Here is a 14,227-nt window from a genome sequence, read left to right on the forward strand (position 1 = left end):
TTTCCAAATTGAATGCATTTTATTTCTTTTTCCTACCTGATCATTCTGGATAAGACTTCATGTAATATATAGAAAAGGAGTGGTAAGAGTGGGCCCCTTTGTAAAAGAGGAAAAGCTTCCAGTTTTTCTCCACTGAGTATGATGTCAGCTGTGGCTTGTCATCTCTGAGGTATGTTGAGGTATGTTCCTTCTATACACAATTTGTTGAGGGTTTTTATCATGAAAGGGTGATGAATTTGGTCAAATGCTTTTTCTGTATCTACTGAGAGGATCAAGGTTTTTATCCTTCATTATATTAATGTAGTATATTATATTTAATGGTTTGCATATGTTGAACCACCTTTGCATCCCAGGGATAAATCTCACTTGATCATGGTGTAGGATTCTTTAATGTGTTGTTGAATTCAGTTTGCTAATATTTTGTTGAGAATATTTGCATCTGTATTCATCAGGGGTATTGGCCTGTAGTTTATAGTGTCCTTATCTGCCTATGGTAAAAGGGTAATGTTGACCTCATAAAATCACTTTGGGAGTACTCCCTCTTCTTAAGTTTTTGCAAGAGTTTAAGAAGGATTGGCATTAATTCTTCTTTAAGTGTTTGGTAGAATGAACCACTGTGCCATCTGGTCCTGGGCTCTTCTGTGTTAGGAGGCTTTTGATTACTGATTCAGTACTCATTATTGGCTATTTAGATTTCCTATGATGACTCATGATTTTTCTTCATGATTCAGTTTTGGTAGGTTCTGTATTCCTGGGAATTCATTCTTTTTTTTCTAGGTTATCCAATTTGTTGGCATATAATTGTTCATAATATTCTGTCATGGTATTTTGTATTTCTGTGATATAGGTTGTTATGTCTCCTCTTTCATTTATGATTTTACTTGAGTCTTTTCTCCCTTTTCTTAGTCTAGCTAAAGGTTTGTCTATTTTGATTTTACCCACAAAACAAGCTCTAATTTCATTGATCTTTTCTTTTCTTTTTTTTTAATGTTTATTTTTTGAAAGAGAGAGAGAAAGAGCACACACGAGTTGGGTTAAGAGCAGAGACAGACAGAAGAAAGAGAATCCCAAGCAGGCTCTGGGCTGTCAATAATGAACCTTGATGCAGGCCTCAGTCCCATGAACCATGAGCTTATGACCTGAGCTGAATTCAAGAGTTGGACGCTCAACAAACTGCACCACCCAGCTACCCCTCACTGATGTTTTCTATTGCCTTCTGGACTCTATTTCATTTATTTCTGCTCTGTTCTTTGTTATTTCCTTATCTTCTGCTATCTTTGGTCTTAGTTTGTTCTTCTTTTTCTAGTTCCTTGAAGTATAAAGTTAGGTTGTTTATTGAGATCTTTCTTTTTTAACGTAGGCATTTAACACTATAAACTTCCCTCTTCGAATTGTTTTTGCCAAATTCCATAAGTTTTGGTATATTTAGTTTCCATTTTCATTTGTTTGAAGTGGCTTTTTTTATTTCCCTTTTGATTTCTTTTTTGACCCACTGATTTTTTGGAGCGCGTTGTGTAATTTCCACATATTTGTGAATTTTCCTGTTTTCCTCCTCTTATTGATTTTTAGTTTTATACCACTGTGGCTGTAAAAGAAAGTTAGCATGATATCAACCTTTTTAAATTTGTTAAGACTCGTTTTGTGACCTAAAATATGTTCTGTCCTGAAGAATGCGCCATGTAAGCTTGAAAAAAGATGTGTGTTCTGCTGCTATTGGATGGAATGGTGCAAATGTCCATTTGGTCTAAAGTATAGTTCAAATCCAACCTTTCCTTATTGATTTTCTGTCTCTCCCCTACTCTTCTTGTATTGTTATTTATTTCTCTCATCAGACCTGTTTGTATTTGCTTAATATATTTAAATGCTCCAATACTGGGTGCATATATATTTATGAATTTATATGCTCTTAATGAATTGAATCCTTTATCATTCTAGAATGACATTGCCTCTTATTATAGCATTTGAGTTAAAGTCTATTTTGTCTGATATAATTACAGCTACCTCTATTCTCTTTTGGTTTCCATTTTCATGGAACATCTTTTTCCATCTCTTTACTTCAAGCCTATGTGTGTTCTTAAAGCTGAAGTGAGTCCTTTGTAGGCAGTGTGTAGTTGTGTCTCGATTGGTGAATTTAATCTACTTACAGGTAGAGTAACCATTCACAGGTAAGGACTAATGAATGTATCTTATTAACTGGTTTCTAAGCTGTTTTGTTGTTCTCTTGTTCCTTTCTTCCTCTCTTGCTGTTTTCCTTTGGGAATCAATGATGTTCTGTCATGGTATGCCTTGACTCCCATCTCTTTATCTTGTGTCTCTACTATAGATTTTGCTTTATATCGTAAGGCTTACACAAAACATTTTCTAGATATAGCAGTCTACTTTATGCTGATAACAACTTAACTTCAATGGCATACAAAACTACCCTCTATTCTCCCCCTTTATGTTTCTGATGTCACAATTTACCTCTTTTTATATTGTGTATTCATTAGCAAATCATTGTAGCTATAAGTTAATTTTAATATTTTTGTCCTTAGTCTTTTTACTAGCATTAAGTGGTTAACACACTACCATATTACAGTATCAGAGTATTCTGAATTTGACTATATATTTACCTTTCTCAGTGTGTTGTATATTTTCATTCATTCATATTATTAATTAGTGAATTTTCATTTCAGCTTGAAGAACTTTCAGCACTTCTTGTAAGGCAGGTCTAGTGTTGCTGAACTCTCTCAGCTTTTGTTTGGGAATGAATGTCTTTATCTCTACTTCATTTCTGAAGGAAAGCTTTGCCAGTTAAAGTATTCTTGGTTGGCAGGGTTTTTTTTCCAGCACTTTTTAGGAGGGGAATGGGCAGTGGGGGAGGGAGAGAGAGACTCCTAAGTAGGCTTCATGACCAGCATGGAGCCCAATGTGGGGCTTGATCTCACCACTCTGAGATCATGACCTGAGCCAAAATCAAGAGTTCGATATTTAACAGACTAAGCCACCCAGGTGCCCTTTTTCTTTTCTCTTCTCTTTTTTCTTTTCTTTTCTTTTTCTTTCAGCATTTTGAGTACCTCATTCTACTCCATCTTGGCCTGTAAGGTTTCTGCTGAGAAATCTGCTGATAGCCTTATGAAGATTCCCTTATAAGTGATAAGTTTCTTTTCTCCTGCTGTTTTTGGGATTCTCTTTTGGTCCTTTAGTTTTGTTAGTTTTATTATTATGTGCCTCAGAGAAAATATTTTTGACCTTTTTGGGGACTTATGAGCTTCATGAACTTGGATGGTCAAATCTCTCCTCAGATTTGGGAAGTTCTCAACCATTATTTTTTTAAATAAGCTTTTTGCCCCTTCCCCCTCTCTTCTCCTTTTTGGTCTCTAGTAATTCACAGATTGCTTCTCTTGATAGTATCCCATAGTTCATAGGCTCTCTTCACTCTTTTTCATTCTTTTTCCTTTGTTGTTCTCTGGCTGGATACTTTCCAAGGTCCTGTCTTCTACTTCACATACTCTTTCTTCTGCTTGATCCATTCTGCCCTTGATATTCTCTACTGCAGCTTTCATTTCATTCATTGTGTTCTTCAGCTCCAGAATTTCTGTTTGGTTCTTTCTTATGATTTCTGCCTCTTTGTTAAACTTCTCATTTTGTTTTATGCACTGTTTTCCTACTTTTGTTGAATTAACTTTCTGTATTTTCTCATAGCTCACTGAGCTTCCTTTAAAAGCTGTTTTGGGGTGCCTGGGTGGTTTAGTCAGTTGAGCGTCTGACTCTTGATTTTTGCTCAAGGCATGATCCCAGGGTCATGGGATTGAGCCCTGAATCGGGCTCTGTGCTGAGCATACAGCCTGCTTGGGATTCTCTCTCTCCTTCTGCTCCCCACTTGCATGTGCTATCTCTTTCTATAAATAAATAAATAAATAAATAAAAAGCTGTTTTGAATTCTTTATCAGGTGAATCACAGATATCCATTTCTTTGGGGTCAGTTACTGAAAGATTATTTTGATCCTCTGGTGGCATCACGTTTCCTTGATTTTCCATGTTCCTTTAAGTCGTGTTGCTGCCTTTGCATTTGAAGTAGCAGTCACCTCCTCCAATCTTTACTGGCTGACTTCAGGAGAGAAATACCTTCCAGCAGCTTTACTAGGGATTCTGAGGCTTTCTCAGACCTTCTATGGACACTCATGCTCTACACTTCTTCCTCCCTCCTGAGGCAGAATTCTTGAACTTGTATGCCTTCTGTCAATTCTGCAGTGCACCAGGCTGAGTGCTGACAGCCTGCCTTTTGCTTTCCAAAGGGCAGTGCTGTTATCAAGTCTGTGGCCTCTCCTATGCTCACAGGTTCAGTCCTGCTTTGTGTGCATGCTCATTAGCCATCTGGCAAAGCTTCCTCTCACTGTAGCCACTGGGGGTATCCTTGTTGGGGAGCCTGTGGATGAGGTGTCCTAGTGGTAGGCAGGACTCTAGAAGGAGTCCATGATGCAGTTAACAGGATCTGAGTCCATCTGATACATTCTGAGCCCTGGCTGCTGTTCCTGTAGCTTCTCGCCAGCCCCTATTCATGTAGCTTATGACTCAGTATTCTGGATGGGGCAAGCGAGAAACTGACCTCTTTGGTAGTGTCCTGCACAGCTGGGGAGGCGGGGTGTTCACTCACATGTTCTTACTTTCCCCCATGGGAGACATCATGGGCAATGCGCCACCCAGGGGGAGGGGTGAGGCAGGTAAAGTCAAACTGTTACTTTTACCATCTCCAACGTGCCCAGGCTCGGATTGGGTTTGCTCCAACAGGATGTTGGAACTTCTCTGATGGACTCCTGGACCTTCCACATTCCCAACCGCATATGTGCAATTGTCTAGGTCAGTGTTCTCCAGGGGCTTCTAGACCATGGCTGAGATGGGCTGCAGCTGGCTGATGGGACACATCAGGTCCACAGCTGGGCCTGGGCTCTGTATTCCTGTTACTTGATGCTTAAGTGAGTGAGACTCATCCTGGGACCCTATCCAAATCCTTTTCATTCTTTACAGGTTTATGGAGAGCAGCATATAGTTTTCATCAAATTCCTAAAGAGACCAGCGAGACTCAAAAGGGTCATTACTGTTGAGTTTTTATCTTCCAATTTATCAACTATTTTTCACTCAATACTTATGAGTGTTCATGAATTTCCTACTACATGTTAAACACCAATCTAGGAATTTATCAAAATAATTATGTTTTCCCCCTTTGATCTGTGAATATAATGAAAAGTATTAACAGGTTTCCTAAAATTGATGTGATTACATTCCTAGACAAAATCCTACTTGGCCACTGTAAATTATTATTTTAATATGCAGCTGGAAACATTTTGTTAACATATTAAGAATTTTTGAATATTTATCAACCAGTGAGATAGTACGCAAATTTTTGGTGGTACGTGATTTTTGGGTTGGACTCAAAGTTTTTAAATAAATAAAGTGGACTTGTATACCTTTAATTTTTTAATGCTAAATCATATGGGAGTAATTGGTACCATGAACGATTAATGGATTTTATTGGCAAGATCATGGGGACTATCTTCTTTTTGATGATAGTTCTTTGACCACTTTGCCAATTTCTTCTGTCTGGTCCGTTTTGCTCATTTACTTCTCTTAAATACTCAATATTTAAAAAATCATTACAAATATCAAATTATTCACCTATAATTTTACATAAATCTTAAAGCCACACATACTTATTTTTCAAATGCATGTACATGCTCTTTTGATTAACAAGATAAGCATTTATGCAAAATAATTTGCCTTCATGACTCATCATATATGGATTTGATCAATAATGAAATATTATAATATTCAAGACATTTTTGATATTTACAACGAGTTCTCATTCAGGAAAAACTCCCTAGGTGCTTTGAGATGAATATCCTTCATTAGAATTATCTATTTCATTGGGAGTTTTTTTTTCTTTTAATGGAATATGTGTTGAATATTTCCAAGGGCCATTTTGGCATCAGTTGGGATTATCGTGTGTTTTTAAAAACACAGTATTTACTAAGCAATTTATTAAAACAGTGGGGTGTCCTGCTATTGCCTCCAGTTTTTCATCCTCAGAATAAATGTGTTAGTTGTGTGGGCATGCAATTCGAATATTACAACATTTAGTTTGCTAATTATTTAGGATTTTGGTATTTGTGTTTGTAGGTCAGACTGGTATATATTTCTTTCTTTTGGTCTTGTATTCTCTCCACCCAGAAGTGTTTTCCAAGAGCACACTCCTACTTATTCTGGGGAGCTGCCTGCACCCAGTATGTTCTTTGGTCTCTCTCCCTTCTTACCTCCTGTGGTCCCATTTCCCCAGGGGATCCTACTTTTGAGCTTTTGTGGGCCAAGAACTCTGAACCAGTGCTTTCCTATTTGCGGCCTTCTAGGGCAACTCTGCCTTTCTCTCTTCCAACCACATCTGTCCTATGTCCCATTCTATTGCTGTCGCTGAGGCAACCTCAGTTTTCCCTGGCCTTTCAGATAATACCTGCATTTCACAGAGACGTTAAGGAATCTTTGCACTGGAGTTCTGGACAATCTTTCTCTAGTCAGTTCATCTTCTGCCAAGGGAAGACGGTGTTCTGCTGCAACCCCAGTGATCCAGGAGAGAACCTGGAACTCTTCCCAGGCAGGCAGCCAGGCCCCTCCCCATACACACACAGGATACGGTTGTGGGAATCAGTGACGCCAATGACATCCTGAGTGGTATGGAGCCTCCTCACCCGTTCAAGCACCGTGGATAAGAGCTGTAGTTCTCAGTGGATGCCTAAAGCTTCTCCCCGCCACCCCAACGGTTAAATGGAAAGTTAGAAAAGAGGCTCTAATTTTTCAACAGGCACAGGCCTACTGAGATGAGTCACTTGTAAGATACAAGTCAGTATCTAACACTATATTCTCTCTGGCACCAACTGAAGATGAAGACATTCTTCTCAAATAGAATATGACCTTGGATGAAAGACATTGGATCCTTATGTGAATGGCGAGTTATTTTATGGGGTATGACACATGTGGACAAACTTGCCTTTATGTCAACACTGATATCAACGAAAAGTTTTTCACAAGCACATTAAACTTTAGAAACCCTAGGCTCTAGGTTTTCTGGAACAGTTAGTAGATCGGTCTCCTTGATCATTGACCAGGATTGTGTTTTTCTGTCCCTTGAGGTTAGTAAATGGGGAACAGCCAGGAGATACACAAATTTGTCTCTTGTTTGGGGAGAAAGTCATTTAATAGTTCAGGGAAGTCTTAGTACTTTAATGAAAATTGTTTCAAGAAACTATAAATATGGGTGATATGCGCAAGTCTGTGACTCCGTTGGAAAGCAAAGCACAATGATCCAGCCACTTATAATAATAATAAACAAAGCCACTTTAAATAAAATGCTTTTAGGAGCCTGGATATACAAACATTTGCTTATAATGTAAGAATTTACTAATCTGGGCCTTCAACAGACACTCAACATTCCATGGACATCTTTTGTCATATAAACAGTGTCATAAATGATACTTATGTCAGGAAACAAAAATCCATCTAATCTGTTACAGATCTAGAACCATGGGACTTTGGAGCCTGAAGGGACATTGGGGACCACTGCTCCAAGCCTGGAAAGATTAGGGGGCTTACAGGAGATCCAGCCCCTGAAAGTAGTCTCCAAACTCAGGCCAGGAGTTCTTAGCCATTCTTTCGCTCCTTCTTTCAGGAATGCTGCGCTTGCATACCTAGAAGCAGACAGTTGTAAGAACCGCTTTGTCCATGACTTTTCTGCCAGAACCATCGGCATGACCACCTGCCCAGTGGTAGAGGAGAAGTAAGTGCTCACTCCTGGGCTCGAAGGATCACAGGGTTTGTAGGACTGACCACTGAGGTTTGACGGAATACGATGACTTAAGGAAAGAACGACTCTTTGGGAATCCGGTTCCCAAGAGGTTTCTGGGCTTGCCCCAAGCTCCACAGACTTGTTCTACAGTTGGTTAAAGTGCAGATGGTGCTGACTATCCCCCAAGTGTTACCTATATGACAAGTTTGCCTACAGCAAAGGGCTGACTCCCATCAAGGTAAAGCATGTTTCAGGGGCACCTAGGTGGCCCAGTCAGTTAAGCATCCAACTTCGGCTCAGGTCATGATCTCATGGTTCGTGAGTCTGAGCCCTGTGTTGGGCTCTGTGCTGACAGCCCAGAGCCTGGAGCCTGCTTCGGATTCTGTGTCTCCCTCTCTCTGCCCTCTCCCGCTCGTGCGTGCACCCTTTCTCTCTCTCTCAAAAATAAACAAACATTTAAAAAAAGAAAGATAAAGAATGTTTCTGAAATGGTTCTTCTGCTTTTGGATAGGATTCTGAAGTCCCAGTTCCCACATGGGTCATCATACTAAGGACACTAAACAGCCACTGATGTCATGTGTCTACGGGAACAGGCACATTCCTCTGCTTTGGCTCCTGGGGAGCAGGGCCAGTGGTGGAGGCAGGGGACAGTAGGGCCTGAGCAAAGCTCTCTCTGTGTGAGGCAAGGCTCCTCTTAGTAAGGCAGAGGCCATTAGCAGCCAATCGGGCATCTGGATTTCCTCACTGCCTACGTGTGAACACCGACGTACGGTCACAACCCTGGAGTACTCGCCAATCGGGGACCCTACATTTCTCCTGTTTGGTTACTGGCCTAGTCTGGTTTCACCCAGAAGCCGATCTGAGATAGGGATTTAGTTCATTCGGGAGGTGATCCTGGGGAAGTAGTGGTGGAGGAGGGGGAAGTGGGGCAGGGATGGGAAGGGAGTCAATGGGGACGGCTCATCAGCGTGGGTGCCCAGAGCTCAGCGTGCCGGGGAGGCTCGGGGAGTCAGTGTAGCTCTGCCCCAGAATCATCATGCCAGTGGGGGCCAAATAGCTGGAGAGCATTTACTTTCTTCTCGCTCCCAGCCTGCCTTCTGTGCAGGAAGAGGGGCTCCTGCCCCGTCAGGTGTCCGCAGGCAGTTGGACTTTGGGCCAGGGGGCACTGCCACAGTAAGAAGATTCGGGGAGTACCGGCAGCTTCCGAAATAGTCACTTTAGTGAGTTCCACTCCCAAACCATGCTGTGCCAAGGTCACGGTTATTCTCTCTCTCTTTTTTTAGGTTTACTTATTTTGAGACAGAGTGCAGGCAGAGAAGGGGCAGAGACAGAAGGAGAGAGAGAATCTCAAGCGGGCTGTGCAATGTCAGCACAGAGCCCGATGCGGGGATAGAAGTTATGAACCACGAGATTATGACCTGAGCTGAAATCAAGAGTCGGATGCTTAACCTACTGAGTCACCCAGGTGTCCCAGAGATAGTCCCAGTTATTCTGATCCTAAAGATGGGAACCTGGGGTGTTCTGATGCCCTGCCTTTCCACTTACATTCTACGTTGCATGACAAAGCCCCAAAGGTGGTTACAGACCTAGGCTTGACGTACCAGGTGCTGACTGCAACCAGGTGCAGAGCTGTTCCTTCAGTCCCAGCAGACGGATGTTATCTCACAGCAGTGAAGTTTATTTTCCTGGAGGTTGTTCCAGGGGATATGATATTTGCTGGCCTCCTGCTAATGTGCTAAACCCAATGCTGTATAACTCAACCCTTACAACTCTATTAGTGGGTATGATTATCCTCATTTTACAGATGAGGCCAAGATGTGTTTAGCTAATCAACAATGAAGCCCTGGGATGGGTCCCAGGGATGAACTGAAAAACAAGACAGGTGTGGGCCTGTCGGTGGTGTTGGGAGCAAAGCTCAGGGACTGGAAGGCAGTTCCGGCTGCTGAGTGCAGAAAGGACTGGAGTACCACGCGGGGCCTGGAGGGACAGGGGGGAGCAGCCTGGGGGTAGGGTGCGCCAGCTTGTTCAAAGCACTGGCGGCGAGTTAGGATATTAACCACAGTTCACAGAGTGCAAATTGCATGGTTGGTATTCAAACTCAGTCTAATCGCGAAGCCTATCCCTGTATCTTTCTGCTTCTGAATAATATTGAAGATAGAAACCTGTATTTGTTTTCCCATCCCAGAGTAGCCCTCTGCCTGATATGTGCTAATTATCTGTTTTTGTTTGCTTACGTGGATTTTTGCATACAACAGATCTGATTGATATTTTCATGCACTGATTCATGATAGGCTGGGGAAAGACTTAAATTTCGAGAAATGGACATATTTGGCAGCTTGAATAAAAGCTAGCGTTTTCAACAACTCTCCTCATTTCTTGCTCAGCGAGGCATGGGGGAGGATAGGGGAGCTAAGATTTTTGCCCACTGGCTCCTCCTTCCCCTGTTCACTCTCTGCCCAGGAGAACCCCGTGCAGATTGGTGGCTGTGCCTCCAGAAGGTGACGTCTGCTGGCTGATGGAGGGGTGGGGTGGCGGGCGGGAGTGCATGACTCATCAGGGTCTGGAATGCCAGAACAGCGGGAGTTTTTGGAGCCTTGTGACCATCAGGCAGCAAAGCCAGTAGGATGTAGAGCCATTGTAAGAAATAATGTGATGTTCTTCAGTTACCCTCTGGCTCTTAGTTCTGGCAGACAAATGATGACAGTAATGGGGTATTGGTTCAAGTAACGGGGAGAAGCAAAGCCCACTACCATTGAGGAAGCAATGGGTTGGAGCCCACATCCCTGGGAGGGGCTGCCTGCGAGGGCCAAGCTCCATGCTCCAGCCCACGGGCAGGCCAGTGGAAAGATGTGCGCACTGTCCACAGGCAGATGACCTGATAGATTTACGAGTATAAGGACTCAAAGGTTATGGAGGGTGGGGTGGGAATGAGTGAAAGGCAGAGTCTGAGACGTCGGAGGGTTCGGCGGCTCAGCGATGGGAGATGGTCCCCACAGCCCTCTGGGCCTGCTCTTGACCATCTGCGGTCATTCCTGGCTTGGCCTGGCTCCCCCATGGCACCCATCTGTACTACGGAGTTTGGCTCCAACAGCCTGCCTACAGAGCAGATGAAGAGGGCTTCTTCCCCCATTCACATGGGCTACCGGTAACTTGTTAGCCTACGTAACGTACTCTCAGAATAGGGGGACAGACCTGACCACAAGCGCAAAGAAATCTAAGTGTTTCTAGGCGAGATCTTATCTGAGTTACAGAAGAAGCAGCTTGCTGTAAGGGAAGGAGCCTGTGATTTAAGGCCAAGCAGGTTTGTGAAGCGGCCCCAGCTCTGAAACTTACTAGCTGTGGGCCTCAGGTAAGTACCTTCAGAACAAGCCTGTTTCCTCCTGTACGTCTTCAGAGGGTTTTTATGAAATGAACGAACTAACATAAGCAAAGCACCAGGCACATAGGAGACCCTCAGCAAATGTTAGCTTCTTCCTCTTCCATTGGAAGCAGCCTTACCTCGACTCTAATGTGGCCAAGTCTAGCACGGATGTGCTTTGAGAAGCTGTAGAGGGAAGGACAGGGGGTGGAGCACTGACTGGGGGGCAGGGGGTCTGGGACCCCCTTTCTGCCAGGGGTCCTTCCCGCTGTGGTTTTCAAGCAATGTCCGTAGGTGCTCGAGGTGGGGTGGGGTTGGGTTGGGGTGGGGTTGTCTGTGCTGACAACTCAGAACCTGGAACCTGCTTTGGATTCTGTGTCGCCCTCTCTCTCTGTGAGTGAGAGGCCCCTGCTCACACTCTGTCTCTCAAAAAGAAATGTTAAAAAAATTAAAAAAAAAATTATAGTCTCGAAAGTAAAGAGCTGTCTGGTGAAGGACAGCAGGAGGAGGAAACAGGGCTCGGGAGGCCTGGGCCACACGGGGCCCTTTTCCTGCTTGAACTACTCAGTGCTAAACAACTGGGGTTTCTGGGGTCTCCCCTGTGCACAGGATAGGCATTTGAAAGACAGCTCTTTGGGGGCACAGGACACTTCGGCACAAATATAGAACTTTCCCCGCACCCCGGCCACACAAAACAAGCTGTCCACCGGTGGCTTCACGGTGCTTACCTTCTTGAGCTCTTCCTGGACGCCCTGGCTGTTGTCTTCAGAGGACAGACTCTCCTTGGGGTTCTGAGACTCCGTCTTGGGCTCCGACTCCTGATCGTCCCCCGAAGAGGTCTCCTTCTCGCTCACTTTCATTGCTAACTCGTACAGCCTGTTTCTCAGTTTCTCTTCCGTGGCGGCCGCCCGGCTCCGAGGGTGCCTGGCGTCGTTGCTGGTGTCAGTCTCCGACAAATCACCGGATGCCTAAATGCAAGTCAGAATCAGGAGCTGAGGACTCCTCTGCCAGAGTCCCGGTGCTCGTTCCCCATCACCCCCCGGGGAAGGGACTGTCCAGGAAAATCAAGCTCTCTTACCTGACCTGCTTGCTCTACAGATGGCCTTTTACTTTCCACTTTTACTTTCTCAAATACATGCACCTTAATGCTTCGTTAAAGCGACCATGCAGGTGAGCGCCTGTGCTCAGAAACGTGTTCAAACTCAGCGTTTTTCGCTCACAAGATGCTTACGGGGCGCCCACCGAGGCAGCTAAGTAGGAGGAGGCTGAGACACCTGGTTGGCGACCCCCTTGTGGAAGGGACACACTAAAACCTCAGGTGCTAACTGTCCTGGTGGGAAGTACTGAGAAGGGGGTGGGGAAGGATGCTCTGAAGGCCCCCCCTAAGGGGCACTTGAGGGCCGGAAGATGGAAGAAGCTTTCTCATGGAAATGGCCATACAAAGTGCAGCAGTTACGGAGCTAAAAAGGAGACAGGGAAGGACAGCATTCTGGGCAAAGGGCAAAGATTTTGAGATGGTGTGAGGTCCTCGTAGGTAGGTAAGCAATACTGTGTGACCTTCCTTTGATAATTACAGTCCCAGCTTAATAATGATACCTTTGGCTCCTACTGTCCACTTGGTGGGTATCTCCTAAGCTGCTTCTGGGAGTAGATCCCTGAAGACAGGGAGACTGTGACTCTCGCTCTGGCCTTGGCCTTAAGGTGGACAGATGTGCATGGAATTTTAACAAGATAACCCTCAGCAAACCATTGGGGTCCATTAGACCAGACTTCAGTTCTTTAATTCCTCTTTGAGTTGCTCTATCTATTTATAAGGCTTGACGTTTTATTGTTTTTATTCTTTCTTGAAGGCTTTCTTAAGAACAAAGAGAAAATTTACTGATTTTTTAAAAAATAAAATAAGACTCATTCTATTTTGTAATTACTACGTGGGTTCGTTGGACCCTTTCATCAATCTATGGTACATGACGGGATCTTTGTGATCTTCTTTTTCCTATCTTTCGAAATATTTTGCTCTTTCATCGTCCTGGGAATTATCTTCCATCATTACTCTCAATTATGCCCAATTATGCTAACAGACACCAAAATAATACAACAGAAGAATGGAATTGCCTGGAAGGATGATTCAGTAACGAAATAAATCATCGCCGTTTTGACTCTGCTTTTAGCTCACTGCATACAGTTGAGAATTCAAAATTTTTCATAACTGCAAAGAGAAGGAAAGTGACAGAGAACAACATTTCATGACGATGAGATGACTCAGAGGATGAATTCAAAGAGGAGAGCGGCTCTTCAGAGCTAACAATGATGGTAAGTTGCCTGTATGAGTAAAAGCTCAGCCCAAGAGTCTTCAGATGATAGTGCCTCAAGGTGAATTTCCTCAGACTAAAGAATCTGATCAGTAAATAATGCATTTATAAGGACACAAGGAAATATGGTATTTTCATTCAGTTGGCCATTCAACAGGAAGGGCTTCATCATATACCATATTATAGCAAGAATTGGGACCGTCCTGTTCTGCTAAAAAAATGTGTGACAGATTCTTTCATTCTTTGTGACGTTTGCGCATCAAATTTACTTGACACAGTTGTAATTGGACGGATGCTAAAGGCAGCAGTCTATATAAAGGGGAGTAGGAGCAAACGGATGACATAGAAATGAAAATAAAGAGCCCCTGACTGGATTGATAAAAGAAAAAAAGTCCACTGAAAATGATTGTTTTTCTGGTCCTGAGCAAGAATCCGTGATGAACTGGCCTCATGGGAGGTGACCAGTACTCCCAGCGTGCTTGAGAAGGAGGAATTCTTTTGTCTGGGGATACAGGGAAGCTCAATGGGGAGAATGGCCTCTGGGTAGGTTCTTGAAAGATGAGGAACATTTTAATATGCAGATGTCGGGTCAGACATTCTTGATGAGGAAGCAGCAGGGCCAGTAAGACCCAGGGAGCATGAGATTGCTTGGTGTAGCTGGAGGACTAAGGCTCAGAAATGGGAGAGTGGGGGGGGGGGGTTGGGAGGGAGGAGAAAATGGGCCTGGGTCAGACTGCAGAGGGTGGA

The 14,227-nt window shown here is 43.7% G+C and overlaps 1 protein-coding gene across 4 annotated transcripts in view; it reads right to left on the minus strand.

The window, feature by feature from the left end:
* MYRIP (myosin VIIA and Rab interacting protein) overlaps positions 1 to 14,227 on the minus strand; it is a 370,438-nt gene that overhangs the window by 38,362 nt on the left and 317,849 nt on the right. For all 4 annotated transcript variants that reach the window (XM_078432453.2, XM_060638342.3, XM_078432451.2 and 1 more), the window contains one exon: positions 11,900 to 12,139. In XM_078432453.2, the coding sequence (XP_078288579.2) occupies positions 11,900 to 12,139 (240 nt within the window). The remainder of the gene's footprint in view (positions 1 to 11,899; positions 12,140 to 14,227) is intronic.

Source organism: Panthera onca, chromosome C2, assembly GCF_046562875.1.
Source record: "Panthera onca isolate mPanOnc1 chromosome C2, mPanOnc1 haplotype 2, whole genome shotgun sequence".
NCBI lineage: Eukaryota > Metazoa > Chordata > Mammalia > Carnivora > Felidae > Panthera > Panthera onca.